The sequence below is a fragment of the Callospermophilus lateralis genome, chromosome 9 (genome assembly GCF_048772815.1).
Source record: "Callospermophilus lateralis isolate mCalLat2 chromosome 9, mCalLat2.hap1, whole genome shotgun sequence".
NCBI classification, from domain to species: Eukaryota; Metazoa; Chordata; class Mammalia; order Rodentia; family Sciuridae; genus Callospermophilus; species Callospermophilus lateralis.
This window is the reverse complement of record NC_135313.1, coordinates 95,311,294-95,335,600: the sequence shown is the minus strand read 5'-3', so window position 1 is coordinate 95,335,600 and position 24,307 is coordinate 95,311,294. Positions and strand designations below refer to the sequence as shown.

Genomic DNA, 24,307 nt, shown 5'->3' with positions numbered 1-24,307 from the left:
AATGTCCCCTGAAATACTCATGTATTAGGCAATACAGTAATGTTTAGAGGTGAAATGACTAGACCAATTAGATTGCAAGGACTACAATACCATCAGTGGATTAATCCACTTGATGGGTTAACAACTTGAATGGACTACTGGGTAGTTACTGTAGGCAGTTGGAGCATGGCTGGGGGAGGTAGGTCACATTTGTTTCTGTCTTGATTCCCTCTCACTTGGGCTCACCTGCTCTTCCTCTTGGCTTTCTCTGCTTCCTGGCTGCTGGGAACTAAGCAGCTTTCCTCTACCACACCATCCTGCCAGAACATTCTGCCTCACTCAGGTCTAAAGCCATGGAGTCAATTGACATGGAGTGAACCTCTGAAACAATGAGCCCCAAATAAACTTCTCTTCAAGTTGTTCTCAGGTATTTTGGTCACAGAGATGAAAAGTTGACTGATAAGTCCCTTCAGCCAGAACCCCAAAATATCCCTTTTACATCCCCAAGCAGGTGGGAGCAACCTGACACACTAAGCAGGGTGTGACACTGGTAGCTCCCCTAGTATGCAATTACCTGACTCCCTTCTTACTTGGGTTCACCTGCTTTTTCCTGGATCATGGACACACATGTCTTCTGTCACCATCTCTGACACAGGAGGAACTGAGCTCTACTCACACCTGCACTCAAGTTCCCCCCCAGAAGACCCTCCCTTTAGCGGTAAGTCATGCCTGAGCTCCAGTATCTGACCCCTATCAAAGTCTCCTCTCTCACTTCCCTCCTTCTCACCTTCAGGAATCCCCTCCCCAGGAACCACCTGTTGACCAGAGGCACGCCTATTTTGTTCTATGCCTCCTTCTGTTCTTCCTCCCTCTGCAGGCCACACCCACCCATTCAAGCACCTATTCCCCCTTCCCTTGCCCTTTCTGCCTGTCTGAGTCCTTCAAGGCTCAGAGGCAGGATTCATTTTCCCTTAGACACAATGTCACTGGGTTGGCATATACTGTTCATGATTTTTTTTTTTTTTGGTCTGACTTCCTGTATTTGTCTTTTGGCTTCAACTTTCTATGTGCTCAGTAATCTCAAGCTCTGTAGGAAAGGCCCCCATATGGTGGGAACCCCCAGACCTGAGGTATTTCATCCTATATCAACTCACCAAGACCTCATTCAGCTCCAATCTTACATGGAACTCAGACTCCCAGGAATGATTCCTGGAGATAGATTTTCTTCCTGAGTAAGCTCATGGTCAAATGTACTTCTCCCTTCAGTATTGATCCTGGGTGAATGGGAAGAGAAAATCCAGCTTTTGCCCTTGATGTGCTACCAGAGAAACTCAGGCCCGGTACTAAGCAGTAGAGAGACTCGTCTGTCCATGGAGTAAGAAACGAAAGCCCGTGTATGTGCATGTTTGCCTGTGTGTATCGTTTTTATGTGTGTGTGCAAGTGTGGTTGTATGGGCATGCTTTCTGTGGTTATACAGGGGAAACTATATTACATGAGATAGTGATTCATCCTGATCATGGCTTCCTAGAAACCACAAAATAGAAACTGGGATGGTGAGGCAGAGGCAGAGGAGAGGCATCTGCAGAAACACCAATGGAAAGCAGAAGAGCTTTTCTTCTTGAAGCCACTATTTCTTAGCATCTTGTTTTGTGCTAGTCACTCAGCCTCTGTAAGCCTCTGTTTTCTCATCTGTAAAATGGCAATAAGCAGATGAGCCTCGAAGGGCCATGAAAAATGCTAAATAAGATGCTGGATATGGAGAATCAGTGCCCACTGGGAAAGGGGGAAGTACATGCCCATCTCATTGTCCCCTGTTTCCCACCCCCACCTCCCCCACCCACTCATCCCCACCCCACACCACCCACCCCTGCAGGGAGTGGGACAGCCCTGCCAGGCAACCGGCTCAGTGCTGGGAAATTGCAAATGCAACATTGTTATGGAAAATGTGTAAGTGATTTTCAGTATAATTAAGATGGATGACTCTAATAATCCTGCAGGGCCCAATTCTGAGCTACATTACCAGGCATTTAGAGGGAGTTTTTGTGCACTTTGCTTCAGTGAGTATTGGAGCCCATCAAAGGAATGTGGGGAAGATGAGTTCTCAAGCTGATGGCCCTGGACCAAAGCCAGATCAAAGCCCCAAAGAGACTCCACAGGACCACCATGCCCTGGAAGTCTTCTTAAACCCTCACCTCTGCAGAACAAAGCTCTTCTTTATGTTTCCTCTCAGACACAGTGCTTCAGTTGCCGGCAGGACCCTGGATCATTGCCCTTTCACCCTGGCAAGAGAGGAGAGCTCACAGAGGAAGATGCTGAGGGGCCAGGGGGGCCCTGGAACCTGCCCAAGATCATCCAGCTCATCAAAGACAGAATCCAAAGTCAGATGAAGGGACTTAACTGTGATCAGATTCAACTTTACTCCATTGCAGTGGTCTCTCCTATAGCACTGACAGACCTCATCCATCACTGCTGGACAAGCTTTGGGTTAAGGAGTTCACTGACCCCAGTCTCATCTCAATAATATTAATAATGCTAACCACTGACATTAACGCCATGCTTACTACGTGCTAGGCACTGTGCGTGGCTCTTTGCATGAACTATTTTAAATAATTTCCACTGCAACCCTATTATTGCTAGAGGTTAAGTGGCTGGTTTGGGACTCAGAATCTTTCTGACTCTGGAGCCCACACTGGTAACTTCCACTTTGTCATTGTAAATGAAAAGTCTCTAGGTATCAAAAAGCTGTTTCTTAAAAAGATAAGCAACCCCAAATTAACCTATCAGAGAATCACGCTCCTTACAGATCTCTCCGCCACGGCAGAAGCGCTCCTCACTGTCTACTTTGGGGGCCTCCCACTCTTGGGCTAAACTTTCTTCCCATAAAAGGTAGACTCACAGATTTCCCATCCTCCTTGAGAGAACGCTGTTCTTTAGTAGCTCCTCATAGCTGCATCACCAGGAAAGCCACCAGGGTTCCGGCTGAACGTTGCCCGGCATCCCACACAGCACCCATCTCCATGCCCCTCTCTCCACTCAGAAGAGGGTGTGCAGGCCGCACTAGTCTTGAGGTCAGACACCCGGGTCAGTTCCTTGCTTTACACACTACTAACTGGACAGCATTGGACAAGGTGCTCCACACTCCCTAGGCCTCAATTTCCCCATCTTTGAAATAGAAAGACATGCCCGCCACACACAGCTGCTGGGATGACAGAGGGCTTCTGTGCTATAAAGCTTGATGGTTGTCCCCTCCCGACCCCCTTTCCATGCCAGAGGCTGTGAGGAGCTGAGGTATCGTGGGAATGGATGACAGAAGGGGCCTTGCGCTCAGGAGTGTGGCCATTTGCCACATGAAATACACCTGGGTCAGAACATACACAAAAATACCACAGAAGGAAGGAAACAGGAAGGAGGCTTAAGCTGCAGGTGTCAAATCTGCCAATGCCTTCGTGGGGTGTCCTTAGGCCATGGTGATTTTCTAGGCTGGAAATTTGTGTGGTGGGTTCAAAGTCCTTTGAAAATCTTGTAAATGACTTCATTATAAAAATTTACAAGCTGGGGGCAAAAAAAAAAACTATTCACCCAGAACCCGGATCTTAGGGTCACACATCTAGGTTTTTATCTGCCCTTTTATACCTGTTTGCCAAAAGGAGTGACCCCCGCCCCGTGCACATCTCCATCTCCATGGTCACATGGGGACCCTTACAATTCCCTCAAAGGCTGAGCAGAGAGTCACCAGACATTGCCACTTCTCCTCAGGTCCTGGAAGAAGAGCTCTTCCCAGCCTCTGTGTGGACCACCATCTTTGAAGTTGAGAAAAGTTAGGGATAGGATTAGGGCCATGCCCTCTTCTCAACTACAGCTACTAAGTGCCCAGTCAAGGATCTCCCATACTTCCCTCTCATCTTGACATGATAGCCCATATGCCTAAGCAAAGGGATGCTCCACCTGCTGAATCCTTTAGCGGCTCTCACAGGCAGAGACCCCCATCAACCCACATATATAAGTAACATAAAAGACAAAGTAGTCCTTATTTTTCAGGCCACTGAGATTTAGGGGTATTTGTTACCAACAAGACCCTCCTGTGCCCTCCCTGGTGGTTGTCAAGCCACCAATTCAGATCCAACAGCAATAACCACAACCGACCCTACCCTATCTATTCAGGACCACATGTTGTGTGTTCCACACCCATCACTGCCACTTGTCATCTTCCTCCAAAGTCCTGAGAGAGCACTTTCACCTCATGGGCCGTGGGAGACTCCATTCATTCCATCATCTCTGTGGTACTCCCACCCCAGCTCAGACAAGCTGCAGACACAAAGGTGACGTTTCACAGACACGTGGGACCCCTGAGCTGAACAGTCAGCGGCCACACACAGTTGGGCTTCTCCTGAATCATGCGGCTGCTCCCTGAGCATCCGAGAAGTCTCCACCAATGCCTGACCCACAGCAACCCCACCATCACAGCTCTCAAGGCTAAATAGATTGCCATTTATTCCAGCCCCTGAGGGATCAATTCCCAGCTTCCTGTTGGCCTGAGTGCTTAAATAACTGTTTCCTAGGCGCAAATGTCAATTTGCAGCTAGCCCTTAGGTAAGAAGCACAGAGAGAGAGAGAGAGAGAGAGAGCACACGTGTGTGTGCCTGTATGTTCATACTCATGTGCATGTGCACACCCCAGGGGCTTACCACATGGCTGAGCAACTCTCAGCAGAGGAAGCCCAAGCACTACTGCTTACAATCTTATACTTTCTTATGATGAGGTTCCTCTGAGATTTGGTCATGTACACTGTGGGACCCCCAACCACCCTGGTTTCCACTGGAGGTCTCCCATTAACGAAGGGGTCTGAGGAATCCAGGCATTGAGGCTGTGCTCTGCACATAGCATGCATTCTTAATGCTTAACCATCATTTTTGGTGACTGGGTCCAGCAGACTCCAGGTCCTTCCAAAGACAAGAGAAAGGACTTCAGTGGAGTTGAGGGGCATCATGAAGCTAAGCATTTGACACAGATCTTCTCAAAGCATCCAGAGATAGCATTCTAATTATCTCCATTTTAAAGACAAGGAAATGGAAGGTCAGACACATGACAAAAATGGCCAGAGATCTTGCAGCAAGGAAATGTCAGAGCACTACTTTAAGCCCAGGTTCAGTTCAGCAAAGACGGCATATGCATTCAGCCCTGATATCCAACCCCCTCCCCAGGTGACAAAAGTATTGAGGTAAATGTGTTCACCTCATCCCTTCTCACCTTGCATCCTGGACAGTTACGGTGGGTGGGAATGGCCATAGCATCTGTTCTTCTGGGAGCCTAAGCCTAGGCCTATAACCCTCTGTGTGGCTGAGAGATGTAATCAGAGTCCACTTGGACACTCCAAAGGTCACACATGAGTCCCAGAATGCCGGATGGGGGCAGGCTGGCAGGCAGCAACAGGTCACCACTGTGTGGGTTCCTTTCTCCACTTGAACCCTCTAATCCTTTTTTTGCAGAGTTCCTTCAGCTAGGTGCCCTATTATACATGGACCATCCTGGTAAGATTAAGTCATTTCCCCTGTCTTGACAGTCTTTTTGACAAGTCTTTTTGTTGTGCTCTTTGCAGAGTCTTGTGTACCCACAATCTCTTGCTGCATAAAAAGGCACAGGTCAAAGGATAGCTTTTCTCTGCTCCACAATGTCTGAAGTCTTAACTAGACACTCAAAAATAATTTGGGGGCTGGAATCATCTTGAGGCTTCTTCATTCCCATGTTGGTTCTGAGCTGAAAGTTTTCAAGAGTGGACTCAGCTGGAACCATCAACCAGAGTTCCCTCCCACACAGGGCTCTTGTGTAGCTGGGTTCCCAGAAGAAGCAGCCCAAGAACAAGCATGCAGAGTGAGCTTTTCAACATAGCAAAAGAAGTTACACGGCCATGCTGGCCCTGCCTTGGGAGTCACAGAGAGTCATTTCTAAGGCATTCTATTCATTACAAGTAAGTCACAATGGCCAGCCCACATCAAAGGGAAAGGAATTCCACCTCTTGGTGAAGGGCAGCTCCCCCTATAGATGAATAATGTGGGTGGAAGATAAGGCTTCATCTTCTTGGGGAAAATACCATTTTCCACCCTCTGGAAAGGAACAGGTGTGATTATTAAGATTCAGGAACCAAAACCATCTACATTTGGGACAGTGCTCCCAAAGGCTGTGCTATCCTGCCCCATGCAGGGAGCCCTACTCACAACCTTGCCTGCTCAGCCAAATGGGAGGTCACCCAAATGGACCAGGGGCTCTAGAGGCTCAATGGTGTTGCCTGTCCTGAAAAATGTACTTTGGAAGGCTGGGAGCCTCATTCTTCCTACAAAAGGGGAATGCATGATAAGAAAGGACATCAGCAAGTCTAGGCAGGGATTCCCTTTCTCCTTCAATGATGTCCAACATTGTGACATTCACCCTACACTCCTGTCCTCAAGTATTTACCCTACAACATCGATGGCCAATCAATCCTAGTTAGTCAGGTCAGAGGAAAGATGTTCTCATCTCAAGCTTCAGGCATGACTTCAAACCAACAGCAGAAACCCAGGGGTATCCCATGGTATGGTGGAGCCATCCCAGACTTAGGGACCCTCTCTCTCTGGTCCAGTCTTCTCCAGGGAAAATGAATATCCATTTGAGAAATAGAGACTTTTCTCATCAAGGCCACTTTTGACCAGCATGATTTCAGTGATTGTCCCTGTCTGTCACAGTCACTTTAACGTTTAGACCTATCTGCAATACTTCTGGGAAGGTCCCATCATTTTACACAAGGGGCTTCATGAGAAAGAACCTATTAAGGAAAAAAAGAGGGTACATGAGCAAGCTTACCTCAAGGGCTTCTGAACGTCTCCATCAAAAGAGAGAAAGCGACCTCAGAATCACTGGGGCACCTTGGAACACAGACATCAGACATTCTATATTGAGTTTGTGGCTGAATAAAAGAAGCTATTTCCTCTTCTTTTCTAGAGCAGTGGTTGGGGTCCAGGGCCCCATAAGAGCATCTGAGAAAGCCTTGGGCTCCCAGCAAGGATCCGAGATTTCTTTCATCCAAGAGAGAAGAAGTTGAGAAAGTGGTATGTGCAGAGCACACCACTTGATTTCACAGAAAGAGGAGAAGATGTCACCATTTACCTACATGAACTGGGTGCTGGTGGCCTCGTAAGGGACATTCTCTGAGGGCTGCCCAAACTACTGACATCAGGGGAGCCAAGAGAGTCAAGATCTTACAAAAAGGAGATGACCGGGAGAAATGTTGTTGTGATTGTGACTGTCATTTTTAGAAGCAGGCTGGTGAGGTCTGGGGAAAACATAGGTCACTGCAGATTTCAATGGCATTTAAAAAAAACAACAGCAGAAAGCATGTCATAAGTTGGGGTGCAGCTAATTGCTCAACATGGGTCATGACTGAGATCAGAGGATTTGAAAATCATGTGGATTGAGAGATCTGAGAAGGTTTCACAGTTGCGGGGGCTGAGGTGGGTAAAGGTAAAGGTAGACCAACTTGAGAGAAAAGGGATGTTATGGTTTTTTTGTGGTGTCCCCAAAAAAATTTGTCTGTGAGACAATGTATAAATTTTCAGAAGTTAAATGATTAGGTTATCAGAGGCATGACCTAAAAAGTGGATTAATCCACAGATATGGATTAACTGGGTGGTAGCTACAGGGCAGGTAGGGTATGGCTGGAGGAAGTGGGTCGTTGGCGGCATGACTTTAGGGTTTATATTTTGCCTGGTGAAAGGGACCTTTTCTGCTTTCTTGTTGCTATGTGGAGAACTGATTTCCTTCGGCCCTGATGCTCTTCCTCCCCTCAGGCCCAGATTATAGAATCCGCTGACCATGGACAGAACCTCTGAAACTGTGAGCCCCCAAATAAAATTTTCCTCCTCTAAATTGTTCTCATCAGATATTTTGCCACAGTGATGAAAAACTGACCAAGTGTGGAAAGGACTTCTCTAACTGGGTCTGAATTTGAACCCTCATCAGATTTCAGGGAATACACTGGCTTCATTGTGTCCTATTCAAGGCCACAGCCAGGTCCAGCCTGTATCTTTCTCTAGCAGCAGAAGGAAGATACCCAGGAGCTCTGTTTTGCAGACACCACTGGCTATGGACCCTGACTGTGGACAAAATGTCTCTGCCCAACTGCGGGTGTAGACAGGAAAATACCCTATAGATTCTTGACCTTGACTCCTCAAACACACAAGGACCTTGGTTTCAATCTTTCCCAGGAGCATCATCTCACACTTAAAATTCCTCCCAATTCCAGTCAAAACTCTTTTGATGGTCATTAAAATTACATGAGTGGCTTCATGCAATTTTAATGTTCTCTACCGACAAATTCTGCAGGAGAAATCCCCCCAGGCATCCCCATTGATCATTCTAAGTAGATACAACAAAGCATTTCAAGACCCAAGTCTTAACCAGAAAGAAAATGAAATGAATATTTCATTCATGATGGCTTATCTGGTAATGAATTTTTTGTAATTTTTTTCATTAAAAAAATCAAACAACTATATCGAACCCTTTGTAAAGGCATTGACCAGCTGGATACCAACCTCTTGGATTTATCAAAGGATCTTTCAACCAATGTTCCTTGTAACAGCTGGACAAAATTTGCAGGCCAATGACCTCTAAGATGATTTTGTCAAGCAAGTGAGTTAATTTGCTCATGCACTTTGTTAAAACAGATGTCCATGTAATTTCCATTTGTCTCTAGATCTCTGCCACTGCCCTAATATCCTCACAGTTCAGCATCTGCAAAGCAAAAGCTTGTGCCCGGGATTCAAGACCCTCCCAGAAGATTCCAGAAGAATTACAAAGCCTGAATAAGGGTGAATTCATTGTGAAAATATTAATGGTAAAGTGACTTTATATGCTATTATTGGATAATTTTTTAAAAAGTGGTCATCCTTTGTCTCTGATTCCTGTAACACAATCTTAAATCCCCAGAGTTTCCTGAGTAACGGAAGCATGTTTGTTATTCATGGTGGACTCATAGGACCATATCTGGACATACGCAGTTAGTCATGCTAACAAGATGATTCCACATGAAGGGTTGCCCACCCCAGAAAAACTAAACATATGATTAAAGGCTTGAAGCTCTAAGCAAGGTAATCTCAGCCCAAACTCCAGGCAGAGGAGGGACGCCTAAAGATTGAATTCAATCACATGAATGATTCAATCAATCACAACTACACAATAGAACCCCAGAAAAACCTCTGGATTCCAAGGCTCAAGTGAGATTCCTGGTTGGTCACACACATCAATGTACCAGAAGGGTGATGCACCCTGAAGACATGATTTCTGAGCATTTGAGACTCTCCCAGGTCCTGTGTTCTCCCTCATGAGTCTCTTATTTGGTGAGTCCTAACTTTATATCAATTACCATAAAGCCATAATCAGAAGCAGAGTGCTTTCCTGAGTTCTGGGAGCTTTTCTAATGAATCATATGCCCGTAAGTTTGATGAAACTTATGGGCATACGTGGGAACCCTTATTTTTTTCTTATAGAAGACTTTGTCCTGAGCCTGTGAAGTGTGCACTGACTGACTCTGACATTATTGTCAGAATTCCATTTTAGCTATGGCTCTAACAATCTTATTTTCCTATCAAGAAGCTGTAGAGAAGCACATCATCTTAATCCACATTGGGGACTGATGGTGAGGGAAGACACTGGTAACATTGTTACAGACCCCGAAGGTAGATATTTGGAGTTCAGGGGTGTGATAGACAGATTTCTAAGGCAGTCTTCAGGATTCCTCACCCCTGGCTTATGCACCCCGTATATCCCTCTCTCCACTTGGGCGTAGAATGGCACAAGATGATGGATTTTACTTAGAACTAAGTTGTGCTGTATAACAAAAGTGAAGGAATTATGTAGATATAATTGAAGTCTCAAGCCAGTCCACTTTGAGTTAATGAAAAAGAGAGATTATCTTGGAAATAGGCTTTACTTAAAAGTGTCTGGGCCCTTCCTGAAGGGAGAGGTTCAAAAAATAAAAATCTCTGGAGGGACCACACAGCAGGGAACTGAAAGGGGCATCTTGTTTCCAAAAGCAGCCCCAGGCTCATCCCTCAATCACAAGTTTCTGTCAACAACTGCTATGATTTCAATAAGAGTCCCTCAAAGGCCATTGCTGAAGGCTTGGTTCCCATCCTGTAGCTCTATTGAGAGTCGGCAGAATCTTTGAGATGTGGGGCCTGGTGGGAGGAATTTAGGTCTCTGGGAGTGTGCCTTCTCTTAAGAAGACTGTGGGACTCTGACACTTTTCTCTTCCTCTCTTTTTGCTTCCTGGCCACAATGAGTAAGCAGGTCAGTCTACCATACACTCCCCACAAGGATCTGCTGCTACCTTTGCCACAGATCCAAAGAAAAAGGGTCAATTGAGCATGGACAGGAACCTCTGAAACTGTGAGCCCAAATAGACTTTTTCTAATTTTAAGTTGATCATCTCAGGTATTTTGTCACAGGAACAGGAAAAACTAACACAATAACCACATGAGCTTGAATTAGAAACCCAAACTTCAGTCAGCAATGCAGCCCAACTGACTTTAGGAATTTAGCCTTGTGAGAAACTTTCAGCAGAGAACCCAGCTCAGCTGTGCTCTAATTTCTGGACACCATTAGATAATAAATAGCTGTTATTATAGGCTACTAAGTTTGTGGTAATTTGTAATTCAGCAATAGAACACTCAAACATGGGGGAATCTGTACTTGAAAGGGAATTAGGAGGGTTTCAAATGCCAAAATAAGAGGTGATCCGGTTGTAAATTTTGTCTTGCTTTAGCAGAGAAGATTAATATGAGGGGACAGCAATCTGAATGTGGGGGAGACCTGAAACCAGGTTCTAAGATGGAAACTGCTATGTTTTGAATGTGTCCCCCAAATTTTATATGTTGGAAATGTAATTCCCATATCCATACATCAATGGTACTCAGAAGTGGGGCCTGTGGGAGGTGATGGGTCATGGGAACGCTTCCCTCATGAATAAATAAGTCTACTCATGGATAAATGAGTTGCCAAGGGTGCGGCTTTGTTATCAAAGAAAGTTCTCCCTGGCTTGTTTGCTCTGTCTCTCCATGTGGTACCCCTCACCATGCCACTGTGCATCATAAAGATTCTCACCAGGTGCTGAGACTCTCACTCAGAAGATACCAACCAGTTCAGTGTTCCTGGACTTCCCAGTCTCCAGAACAGGGAGCCAAATAAATGTCTATTCTTTATACATTACCCAGTCTCAGACACTTTCTTATAGCAACAGAAAATGAACTAAGACAGGAATCTAAAGGAATTCTTAAACTGAAAAGAATGTGCTTGACCTCTAAAAGAGAAGTTGATTTTTGTCTTCAAACCCTCCACGAGCTGCCCTAGGTAGAGGTATTGGACATGCCCAGGTGACCAGAAGCACAAGGTGCAATGTGATCTTAACAGAAGGAAGATTCTAACACTCCAAGATGTCTAGAAACAGAAAAGATTGCCTTTATTATTTAGATCCCTAGGTTCTTTCCCCCAAAGTATATAACACACAATTGAATTAAATTATAAATAAGAGGAGAAATCAGGGTGAATAAGTAGTGATTTTTAAAAACTCATGAGCTACCAGCAATGGGCAGGGGGTTAGATTTTAAAGATTGGCGCAATCAGCAGTTCCTGTGTTTCTCAATTTTAATGTCACTTCAAACAGTTGGTATCACTGTTCCCAATAGATGCTAAGGATGTAGAGATGAACTAGATTGATATTGGACCAGGGACAAAATAACACCTGCATACTGCCATTATTGCATGTTTCCCAAAGGAAAAGCAAAAATTGAGAAAAGGAGTGACTCCAGCACAGCCTAATACTTTGGCCCTAAAAATTAGCATGGAATTCCAGCAAGTATGATGGCACCCCATGGAAGACTCCTTTCCCCTGATGACCCAGTTCTAAGCTCTCTAAAGACTTATTCTTACAATTCACTCCCCAAATCCAAACTTGAGTCTTGGACCTTACCACACCCAATTTGTTAGAAAACTATAATTGCCGGGGAAAAGTGGAAGAGACTAAGCAAGATCAAAGAAAGCCAAGAAGGAAATCCGGCAGCTAGAAGGAGTTGACCTCATTGCCCACTGCAGACTTTCCTCCACCCAAGGAGAGCCAGCCTGGCCGTCCGTCATCCCAGGACTTCCCTTGACTACTGCCCCAAGAGTTCTCTCATCTCTCTGTGCATTCAAGTCCAGTCCCTTTACTTCCCAACAATCATCTTTCTTGTTTGATTGGCTTACTTAGTCGGAGCACATCCTCCAATAACTTTCTATAAGAAGATAAAAGAGGTTAGTTTTAACTTGCCTTGCTAAGAAGACATTAGTCAGTCTTCCTCCTTGTTTGACGTTTGACCAAGTATAGCATTCTAAGATGGAAATATTTTTCTCCGAATGAAAAAGCATTACTTCATCAACAGCTAACTTTCTATATTGATCTTGAGAACCCTGAAGATATATTAAGCACTTGGTCCCCTGTACCTAGTCTATTTCTTTCTGTGCTTTGCTGAGTTTTTTCTTATTCCTAGGGGGTGGAAAATGCCTTCTTCGTGAGATCTTTCAATCTGGAAATTCACATCTTTCACTTCTAAAAAATTTTTCCTTCTCTCATTTTTATTAGTTCCCTGTCCTTTCCTCCCATACACAGGCTTTCTGGGGGCTACCTTGGAGTGGATGTAAGAGCATTGTAAGCAGTCGGTTTTTGTGCTGTATATCTCTGAACCCTATCCAGAGCACCAGGGTGGGAATACCTGCTTCTCCCAGCTTGGATTCCATGCAATCAAGACCTTCTTTTCCAGAGGCATTGCCTGATAGAAAAAATATGGGCACATCCCTAAATATTTGTCCAAATTGTCCAAAGCCAGGGTGAGAACAAGAGCTCAGCAGTACTCAGAACCATCCTCTCACTACAGAGCCTACCTGACTGATGCAAGCAAAATTTACCAATTCAACGCTATTTATTATAGCATATCTTTATGCCTGCCCTCCATTTCCCTTTCCAAAAGAATTCCTCCCTGTGCATCTTTCTTATTCAGTTTGTTATAATTTTATTCCCTCCAGTTTTTTCCAGAACATGTATTTGCTGAATCTCATAGACTGATTATCTAATTTTATAATTTTTCTTTTCCTAATTGCCACCTCTTATCTTTCTGCACTGGTGTCTGAAACACTTCTGGAACTTCATATCCCAACACATTTTTAAATTTTTCAATTTCTTCTATCATATTTTAAAAAAAATAATTTTAATTATAGATAGACACAATACCTTTATTTTGTTTATTTAGTTTTTTTTTTAATGTGGTGCTTAGGATCGACCCCAGTGCCTCACACATACTAGGCAAGTGTTCTACCACAGAGCAACAACCCCAGCCCTCTTCTGTCATATTTTTAATCTCCAATAATTCTTTGTTATCTGACTTTTTCTTTTATAAATCGAGCTCTTTATGTCTGGAAGAATAATATTTTGTCCATTTCACTAAAGTGAAGTTCTAAGTTTTCTGCTTCCCATGATATCTCTTTGACTTTTCTTTTTCCTGAAGTTTATGTTTGCCTTTGATTTAAATTCTTGCTATTATTTTTATTATTCTCATTGGAAGCATTCCTCAAATTCCTGGTGGCCCTCAGCTGCCCATAACCTATCCCAGACAGTCCCTCCTGGCCTTTAAATACCTGGCTCCCTGCTTTCACACCCCTAGCCAAGAACATGAAGTCCTACATGTGGGCTATAATTCCTCAGCACTGTGCTACTCGTGGCCATAGCTGGAGTTAGGTGAGTGACTTCTCCAAGACACTCAGAAGGTGGTCAGAAGCATGGCATGCACAAACATGCACAAACATGTCAGCTTAGGAATGACTGTGACATTGCCAACCCAAGCCCCAGGGCCCTGGGACACTTGTATTGTGTGTATTGCACAAAAGAACTGCCCTACTTCTTGATGGGTGCTCAACTATCACTTATCTGGAACAGGGGGAAAAGGGTGATCAGTTGTGTAAATTGCTCCATGTTGGGATTTCACATTTGTCTTCAAACAGAAATTCCATAGAGGACACAGAATCATGCTGTGTCTATCTCCCACCCTAGGACCAAAGCAGTCCTCTGGGAATGCTTTGGAGGGTGGGATATTGCCAACCCAAGCCCCAGGGCCCTGGGACACTTGGCCTCCTCACTATTGCGTAATTTCTTAATGGTTTGGTCAACTTGGATCTTACTTCCCTGGCTTTCCTCACACATCTCGCCCCTCAGAGTGATGTGATTTGGTTAACCAAGTTGACCAAATCATTAAGAAGTTACACAAGTGACTTCTTCATTCTCTACACTTCCAGACACTGCTGGCTACAACTCTGTCTTCACTATCTGACTGCACAGTAACTGGAGGATCTGCCCAAGTCTCTGTGACTTGGCCAGGCACAATGTAGCTGCTGGGTTTTATATGCCCTGACAAATATATTTTCCATATGCTTCCTCCATGGCTGATCATTTCTATGTGGAAAAGTACAGAGACCTCAGAATCTTTTTGCACAGCTAAGCTTCTTGCTGTGCTGTTCTTTCTTGAACTCTCTAATTTCAGGCTTGCTTATCAATTTCTTACAAGATAAACTCAGTGATAGTTGAGCACCCATCAAGAAGCAGCACAGCTGTCCTAGATCCTCATGAGAACCCTCCCACCAAACATCAGGGACCCCATTTCCAGAGGATTAACTACATACCAAAGCTCTGCTTGGGTCTGATGCCAAAGCCTATGTTCACCACAGCTGACCATCAGAACTTACTTTTGTTAACCCTCAGAATTTACTTTTGTTCTGCCAAGAGAATGCAGTTCCCAGGGGGACAGGGTGCCAGCATTCCACATGGAACTGCAGGCAGGGCCATGTGTGCAGAGAGAAGACCCCAGAAGATGCTGCCTCTCCTGCTCATCTTTCTCCTGACAACCGCTGGTGAAAAGACCTGCCTCCGTTGCTGGCCAGAGATGCCTGCCCTGCTGGACTATGACCTGCAGATTCTCTGGGGCACCTCGCCACCACCAGTAGAACTCTCCCAAAGCCTCCACTCCTTCTTTCTGGAGGATACTTCCTCGATAAAATCCTCTTATCTTGGTGAGGTACTTCCAGGATTCCAGGATCCAGGACTCACCCTTTCACCCAAACTGGATCTTACTTCCCTGGCTTTCCTCATACATCTCGCCCCTCAGATAAGAACCATCTGGAAGAAGAAACAGCCAAATTCTTCAACCAAGTTGACCAAATCATTCAGAAGTTACGCAATAGTGAGGAGGCCAAGTGTCCCAGGGCCCTGGGGCTTGGGTTGGCAATATCCCACCCTCCAAAGCATTCCCAGAGGACTGCTTTGGTCATGGGGTGGGAGATAGACACAGCATGACTCTGTGTCCTCTATGGAATTTCTGTTTGAAGACAAATGTGAAATCCCAACATGGAGCAATTCACACAATTGAGCACCTTTCCCCCCCACTACTCCAGATAAATCGTCACTTTTGGAAGAGATTCGTGTATATAAGGGTCTCCTTGCCGAGAGGCTGAATAGGAGATCAGAGGAGCTGAAGCAGAAGGGTGAGAGATGGGACTTCCCCTGCCCACGGCCCAGCTCTTCACCCCCATGGAGACCCAAGGCCTGCAGAGTCCAATCTGAAGCCCCTCCCAGACTCTTCCCAGGAACCCCCAGCCCTGACCACAGGCTGGACACCTGCCACACCTTCCCCAGTTCCATGTCCTGCTCACACACCCAACCCCTCCTGGCTCTGTCTGCTTCCCCAGTGCCTCAATTTCTCCACCATCTCACCTTTCCGGGCAGCCTGCAATGAGTCCTGTGGTGAGTGTGCTTGGGTACTGGACTTGACTGAGGGACAAGAGCCCCCCACCCCCTGCATCTTCCTCTAAGGCTCCTGCCCATCCCTCTCATAGAAATCAGATCCACAATAGAGGTCACTGCGTGTGCAGACTGTAATACCCACGTCTTATCCTGCAATGACGCTGCTCTCTGCCCAGGTCAGTGGTCCCTGCTTTGTCCAGTGCACCCTCTCCTGGCCCTTCACCCCTGGGACTATTATTGTTTCTCTCCCTCTTTTTTCTCTGTCCAACTCAAAACTTTTCTTGCTCATCTTCCTCCTCCTGGGTGACAGTAGTGCCTTTGGGATTTCTTAACATTCATGTGTCCAGGTTTAGAGTCTGAAAGCCATCTACCTCTAGGTCCTCAGAGTCAGCATGCTTGGAAACGTGCCCAAACCCATCTCCATTGCCCCCAAACCCGCTCTGCCTTCACGGTCCTTTTCAGCATATGTCTCTACTCAAGCCCTCCACTTCCTAAGCCAGGAATCTCCCTCCATCCTAAACCATGGGGTCCCCAAGCCTTGCTAAATAACTTTTAAATGTGTCCCTATATTTTCATTCTAACTTGCACCCATCTTCCTCAGGCATCCTAATCTCTCACCTGAGTTATGGCAACCTTTCCTAACTGGCTTCCCTGCCCCTCCTGGCCACCAGAAAATTCTTTCTCAAGGAGAAAATTTGCCCATGATACTCCCTGTTTATAACTTTCAGTAGCTCCAAATATCCCAGATAACATCCAACCTCCTTGGGAAGCCCCATGTGAGCAGCCCCTGCCCATCTCCCATGGCCCCGACTATCCAGCCACACCAAGCTGTGGACACTCTGGACAGATGCGCAGCTTCATGCTCCCATTCCTGAACATGTCTTCAGCCTGGAACACAGGTTTGCCTGTGACCCATGGAAATGAACCTCTATTTTTTTTTTCACAGTCCCAATCAGAGGTCCTATTTTCTGAGCAATTTTTTGATGCACTCCCACCCCCAGGGTCTCATTGTCCTTTCTCCCCATCCCATGTGCTGTCCTATTTCCCACACAGTAATTGTTTCCTTGTCCTCTTCTCATTCATCTTGAGGTGGGCACAGAAATAGTACCCAGTCAGGGTTTGCAAAACGTGACTTGAGTAGGTGAATAATAAAAGAAGGAAGGGATGTGGGACCTTCTCTAGAGCCCAGACAGTCCCTCCTGGCCTTTAAACACCTGCTTTCACACCCCCAGCCAAGAAAATGAAGTCCTACATATGGGCTATAATCCTCAGCACTGTGCTACTCGTGGCCGTAGCTGGAGTTGGGTGAGTGACTTCTCCAAGACCCAGGGTCCCCAAGGAAGAATTCCTATTCCTTGACTGACCCATCTCCATCCTGTTTCCTGGCTCAGATGTTACCTCCTCTGGCTCAAGAGGAAGAAAAAGAAGGAAGCAGAAGAGGTACTGAGAAAGTAGAGCCCTGCCAGACTGTAGGCCTGCCACAGGGGAATAAGCAGGGTGCCCTATGGGGAGCAAGGCCTGGAGGCCCCAGCTCTGGCCCCTCAACACAGTAGATTCATGGACACCAGAACACAGGAAGGCCGCACATCAGCCCCAAACACACAGACACACCCAGGACCAGGGGCTCAGCATGTTTTTCCAGGCAGATTTGGCAGTGGGGACTCCCAGCAAGAGGTCAGAGAAACCAAGGGCAGAGTGGAAACCCTGCTTATTTTCTTTGCAGGAAAAACCAGGCAGCCACTCATCTCTTGGAAGTGGAAAGAAGTCACAGCAGCAGCTGGAGGAAAAACAATCCACCTCCACGCTTGGTAACGTTTCCACTGATTCCTTCCATTGACCGCTCCCAAGTTCTGAGGCCCAAAAGACTGTCTCTCTCATGGGCTCCCTACACACATACATGTGTAAATACTCCTTTCATTAAAACACCCTCTTTGTATTCTAATTGACTGTGCATTCTCTCTCCTGCTAAGACCAGGAATAAAACTAGATCATCTCCCTCGCTGACTCTGTGTGCACAGCCGTGTCTGGGGCCAGAGCTCTGAATGAGCAGCCTAGAGCCTGGGTTCCTATCTTGACTTCCAAACAGGGCCCTAGGTTTTCCCCTCTGAGTCTCAAGTTTCTCCTCTGATCATGAGAATGAGGGAGGACTGGTTCATATTTGCTACCCAATATTTGTTCATGGCATGAATCCTAATTCAAAGGTAGGATACAAGGAATAAGAAATAGGTAGAAAGGAGACCTAAAAGAAGAACAAGAAATTAGGATTTAAATTCTGACGTTCCACAGACTTCTCCAGGCCTCTCATTCCCTAAGCCAGTGTCTCTCCTAAGCTTATTACTTCCAAATTCCTGACAAATTTATAAATCTACCTGTGCACTGTTAATTGATCTCTGATAAATTGATTAAGCAAAGAGAGAAGTGATATCTTGAGAAAACTATAATTTAGAGAATTTTCCAGACCTATTTATTGACCATATAGTGAAGACAACATCAGCCCAATAATCCCGAGACTGCTCAGACCACCAGAACCCATCTTGAAATCACCAGACTGATATTATTCCTGCATACCTTCCCTTAACTACCCCTCACCAAGTTTCCTTTAAAAGAAGGGCAGGCAACCCCAAGACTGCACCTCTTACCCACGAGATGGCCCGCATTCTCCCTTGAATGTGTATTCCTTACTTCACCCCCAAAAGTGCCTCTCTCTTGAGATTGCCCGGTTCTCACCTGAGTGTGTAGCTACTTTGCTCAATCAACCTCTGTCTATACCTGGTAGGTGTATGCCAAACTCTCTTCCACCACATAAGCCAAGAACGCTGCTGGTGCTGAGTCAGTTGTCTGAAAACTCTTCAGATACTTCACTGGAGACAACTTCTCCCATAAACAATCCTCCTCCTCAGTGACCTACCACCCTCTTCCCCAGAAATAGCTTCTTCTTTCCTAGTCTCCAAAGTAGTAAGAGACCTACACAAGTCTCTCCTTATTCCAAATCCAGAGATCAGGGCAGAGGTAGCCCAGGTTCCTCAAGGGGTTCCCATCTATGGGCATGGAACAGAAGAGGCAAGGTGCCAATTAAGTCCTGAGCAAAAGAAGAGACTAGCAGGAGGCCATCAGAAAACAGGCTCCAAGTCCCACCATCAATCAGCAAGGCCACCAAGTCCTAGCCAGGATGGCCAAAGTGCATCCCTGGTACTACTAGCTGATGAAGTCCCCTGGTCTTGCCTGTGATGGGAGCTTAGTCACCTCCTGCTTCATATCCCTCAATGCCTCTTTCCTTTTCAGGCCCCAAGGCTGTCAGGCTAAATGGAACTCCCTGTCTCTCCTCACTGACACTCCCCACTCTCTTAGCCTGGTCCTAGTTTCGTCCTGAAACTAGCCAGGGCCCTTCTGCAACCTGGAGTTCTGTGGAGCCCCTGAAGGCCCCTGCCAGATTCAGGGTCCAGGTCATCAGATCTGCTCCTGGGCACAGAAAGGAAGTGGGTCTGGGGCCAGAGCTCTGAATGAGCAGCCTAGAGTCTGGGTTCCTATCTTGACTTCAAAAGAGGGCTCTGGGTCTTCCCCTCTGAGTCTCAGGTTTCTCCTCTGAGTATGAGAATGAGGGAGGACTGGTTCATATTTGCTACCCAATATTTGTCCATGGCACGGATCCTAATTCAAGGTCCTTGCTCCTTTCCCTGATTCAGTGTTCTTTCTTCCCTGATACCCTGCTGGGGCTTCCAGCCAGGTTCCTAAAATAAGTCCTCTTGTGTCCTATGCCCTGCTGGGGCTCCCTCCTTGGAGCCCATGGCTGGACCCAAGAGCAGGCCAGTTTCAGTATCCCCACTCTGCAGTAAGGACTTCTCTTGGGCATAGCTCAGGTCCTGCTAGAGGCCCTAGAGGCAATGGAAGTGGGTCCCCTCCCCAGGTATCTCACCCAGCTGGGGATCCAGGATCCAGGAAGGCTTCCCTGAGGTAGTATCTTAAACCTATGTGATGGTCCAGGGAAGAGCAGAAAAGGAGAGTCCAAGAGTTCAGCACTGCAGAGGAATAATGGAGGTACAGAAACCTCCATTATTTCAACAAACTCCAAGGTACAGGGTGTGACTGGAGGAAGGAGCACAGGTGAGAAGAAAAAAAGTGAGGCCCAGAGGAAGTCAGAGAGAAGAGTGCACTGAGATCAAGAACAACAGCTGGGCAGGGAGGGCTAAGGAGGGGAGTGTGAGGACAGAGTGGTAACCATTCTGGCCAGGCCAGAGTTCACCAGGCAGCTGGCCTGACTCCAGGGTAAAGAAAGCTGCTGATCACCCAGGACCTAGAGAAGCCAGATGCTCATGGTGGTAATGGTGTTTGTCTATTTGTGTTTAAACTGGGACCTAGGCCATTACTTAAAGTATCCAGGATGATTGTTTTCTGATGCATGCAGTAAAATAGAAAGCCCTGGGCGTAGTTTATATGAAGTATGAGTCGTGTTTGTCTATGTGTCTGTGTGCATGCATTTCATATCAACAGAATTTTTATCATTTTGTGGGCATATTTGTATGAAAACTCGACATTTAGTTTTGCAAGAGTAGAAAGATTAAGGAATTTGGAGTCAGATAAAAATATAGACTTGCTCAAAACATAGGCTCTGGAGGTCTTCTGCTTCTGGCTATGACAGAGTAGCTTAGCAGATCAACCCTCCCGGCAAAGGGAACATGAAATAAAATGCACCAAAAGAAAACATTAAAACAAAAAGTCTGCTTTGAAGCTTCAGAAGAGATAGGTCCCAAGTATCCAAGGTCTTGGAGAGAAGGGGAACTTGGGATGTACCCCGAGTTCCACTGCATACATCCCATGTGCACAGGCCAGGCTACAGCAGCACAGGGAAGAGGCTGCAGGGGTGGGGTTGAGGGGGGGGGGCTTAGAGTTGGAGGGAGCTCTCAGCAACTGTGGGACCACAGAGTCAAAATCTGCAGTTCTAGCTCGCCAAGACAGAACGTGAGGAGTCTAGATCTGAAAGTAGGAAGGTGCAGAAAAGTAAACAAATACCCTGCATCTCTTTCCTCACCAACCCTTAAGGCATGTACCCACTCCCGTGCAGCCTAGAGCTATAGACAAAGAAACAAAGGGAAAATTGTCTGAAATGCAATTTATCAGAGATTTGGATGCTAGAGAAATAAGCCTTGGAGTTCATGACCCACATAGGAAGGTACTTTTGATAACTAGGCCAGGGGATTAATGGGGAAGGCTGTCCCACCAGAGACAGGCCAATCCCCACAAAGCATGAAACCCAGTCTCAAAGCACCTTGGCCCCTGACAATATTCATTGCACTTCTGGAGGAACCACAACTATGTCTGGTTCACAATGACCAGCATCCAAACAAATATTCACAGACATACCAAAATAGAAGGGTCCCAAGAGAATTTGAAAAAAAAAAAAAAAAAAAAGACCATAGAAACAGACTTACAAGTGATGGGTCTACGGTTGTTGTCAGATACGGATTTTAAAATACTGTGACTAATGCATTGAAAATTATTTAAGATGTTTTTCCAACAAATGACACCGGAGCAATCGGAAACTCATAGGCAAAATGAGCTTTGACTGAAGTTCTATACATTATATAAATAACCAACCCAAAATGGATTAGGGACTTAGATGCAAAACATAAAAAAACAAAGACAGGCAAAGAATTCTTACACTTGATACCATAAGAATAACCCATGAAAGGACCTATGATGTGAACTGGATGTTATCAAAATTGAAAACATTTGCCCTTTAAAAAACACCCTATTGAGAGGATAAAAAGACAGATGAGAGACTAGGAAGGGAGATTTTTCAAACCACCATATCTGACAAAAGACTAGCATGTAGACTGTGTAAAAGACTCTCAAAACTCAACAGTAAAAGTCAAATTATCCAGTCTGAAAATGGGCAAAAGACAGGAGAGACTTTTCACCCAAGAGAATAGACAAGTGGTGATTAAGTACACACATCACTAGCCATCAGAAAAATGCAAACAAAACCACAGTGACACACCAGTAACACCCCTGTGAAAGTTCTCCTGCCTCAGTGGGCACTGGAGGGTCCACTAACGGATGGACATCTGTGCATGTTACTTGGTACTCTCACAATGACAGCACCATCATGTGCTAGTGAGCAGACAGAGCAAGTGGATCCTCATATGTTGCTGGAAGGAACATGAAATGGTGCAGCCACTTGGGGTGGATTTGCGGGGAGCAAATATGCATGTGTGCCTGTTCTCCAGGGTCCACAGATTTCTGGGAGATTTCCTTGATAGGGCTTCAGAGTAGCACTGTTCTTCACCAATGGGCAGAAGCTACCAATATTCCTGAATGTGAGAATTTCTTAATATATGACCCTTTTCCAGGACTAGAAATGTTCTTGCATATCTGCAAGCCTTTTCGCTAGATGAGTTATTTGAATTCATCAGTCAATTCACACCAACAGAGGTCAAGTTGATCCAGGAAGGGGACAGTAAGTAGAGATGCCTGATCATAAAACAATGACCCCCTGGTTTGGGATGAGAAAGAAATTCCTACACAACAAATTTCTTCCCAGGGAGGGTGCGAGGGCCAATCTGTGGATCACAGTCCAGTGAGGAGGGGACCTGAAGAAAGATCTCCCCAGCCTCAAGACAATTTTGAAGTCTGTCTTTGCTGTTTATTTAAATCACAGTCATGTTGTTTCTCTTCCCTCCACCCAGCTTCAGGCATGGCAGGAGACTGTCCTAGAATCTCATCACCCAGTTCCTGTGGACCCAAGTGCTCCATCCCCCAAGATCTGGAAGCAAACAAACCCTATAGTCAATACCAGCTCTTCAGCCCAGATGGGAATTTCTGAGCCCCTGTATGTCACCCAAAGCCAATGCTGGATGGGCAGCTGCAGGCTTATTTCAACACTTGGCTACATGTTAACTGGGTCTGACAATGAGTTTCCCAACTGCCCTGCAGCCTGCTTCCTGAGGAGAGCCATACACTCCTGCCCACCCTCGTTCACTACGGTGACTGTGTCATCTTGTTGGGCTGAACTGTTTCCTGGAATACCTTGCCCTGGATGTTTCTGATTAGGCTGAACTATAAGAGATACTCTGCATATCTGGAGAGCAGAAGTTCAGCAGTGACTAATTTGTTTCCATGCTCAGAAGGTTGGGGCAGGCACTTTTGCAGCTCATGCACGTGGTCACTTTCCTTTTTCTAAGCTGTGCAATACTCTGAACACATGAGCCTGTGGTCCCAGGAGACCCTAGCACAATGTAAACCACTTCCTCATCACTCAGATGTCAAGTAAGCAAGTTACTCAGGATTCAAGTGGATGGATAGGAAATTTCAATTTCTGTAACTTTAAAAAATCTACATGTGCTAGCATCCTTCTGGCTTAGGTTCTGTGGATCCAGAATGCTCCAGAGAAGAATTGGTAATATGAGCATGTTCATATAAAAAATCACTCCTAAAGGGTTATCTGGTTTCCGACAGAAGATTGGACGCATTTATATAATTTTGCTCCCTCCTGTAACTTTATTAAAACAATATTAAAGGATTTTTTAATCATAAACTCACAGGCACAGGAGAACAAGAGAGAAGACAGCAACAATTAAACTTTGGTAGCTGGGGGTTACTGGATTAGCAGACCTGAGAGCCAAATCAGAAGCCAGCAATATGGAAGATGCTTTAAACAACAGTCCTGATCAAGTTTTCTTCACTTCCAGGGTTGAGCACTCCCCCCAACCCATCACTGCTCAAATGTCTCTGGAACCAGCAGCCCCAGAGCCCTCTGAACTGCAGGCAGGCAAGGGTGAGGCTAAAGGAAAGGGCTGGTGGAGTGTTTAAGAAGCCCTTCCCCCAACCCATGCCTCTGGATCTACCTCACTTCCACCTCTGCAGAAGCAGGTGTCTAGGTGACCGTATATACCTGAGGAATGAGTGACCCACAGGCCCCTCACCCTCTGTGTCCTGAATGCTGGCAGCAAAACTCTGAACTTCTTATATTAAAACAGCTCTTTTTATTTTTCATAATCTGATGCTTTGACATGCGGGGTACTACTAGAAGGACCATGGCTCCTAGGTCTTGCTAATTTCTAGAGATTGCAAACTTGTAATCCTCCTGCCTCAACTCCCAAGTCGCTGGTATTACACCAGACCCAGCTAAGATCCATATTTTAAGGCAACCCTCCATACAGGAATTCCCCAGTGAATTCCACAGCTAAGCTCCAGGTTGACAAGGTTCACCTAAGCCCTCAGACTTCTATTGCCACTTTTTATCATGAACAGATAATCATGCAGGTCAAAAAAAATAATTTAGAAGAAAACCTTTTTTGAAAAGGCTCTAATGAATATCTTCAGAGAGATAAGAGAAAAATACACTCATCAAACAAGAGCGGGATGCTACTTAAAAGAGGAAAACTCAGCAAACAAACGGGCTTTTAAGAAATTAAAACGATAGCAGAAGTGAAAAAAATTTCATAGAAATGTTGGGGGTGGGGAGAGTTAAGAAAATCTCCAAG

The 24,307-nt window shown here is 45.6% G+C and overlaps 1 protein-coding gene and 1 long non-coding RNA gene across 2 annotated transcripts in view; one reads left to right on the top strand and one right to left on the bottom strand.

Moving 5' to 3' along the window:
• Positions 1 to 24,307, bottom strand: part of LOC143407323 (uncharacterized) — a 242,466-nt gene that overhangs the window by 141,743 nt on the left and 76,416 nt on the right. The gene's annotated exons all lie outside the window — the stretch shown is intronic.
• Tex51 (testis expressed 51) lies at positions 14,899 to 17,282 on the top strand. Its single transcript, XM_076866853.1, has 7 exons — positions 14,899 to 15,097; positions 15,193 to 15,267; positions 15,479 to 15,568; positions 15,810 to 15,827; positions 15,920 to 16,003; positions 17,060 to 17,132; positions 17,219 to 17,282. Exons 1-7 carry the CDS (start codon positions 14,899 to 14,901, stop codon positions 17,280 to 17,282), a joined length of 603 nt encoding a protein of 200 aa, XP_076722968.1.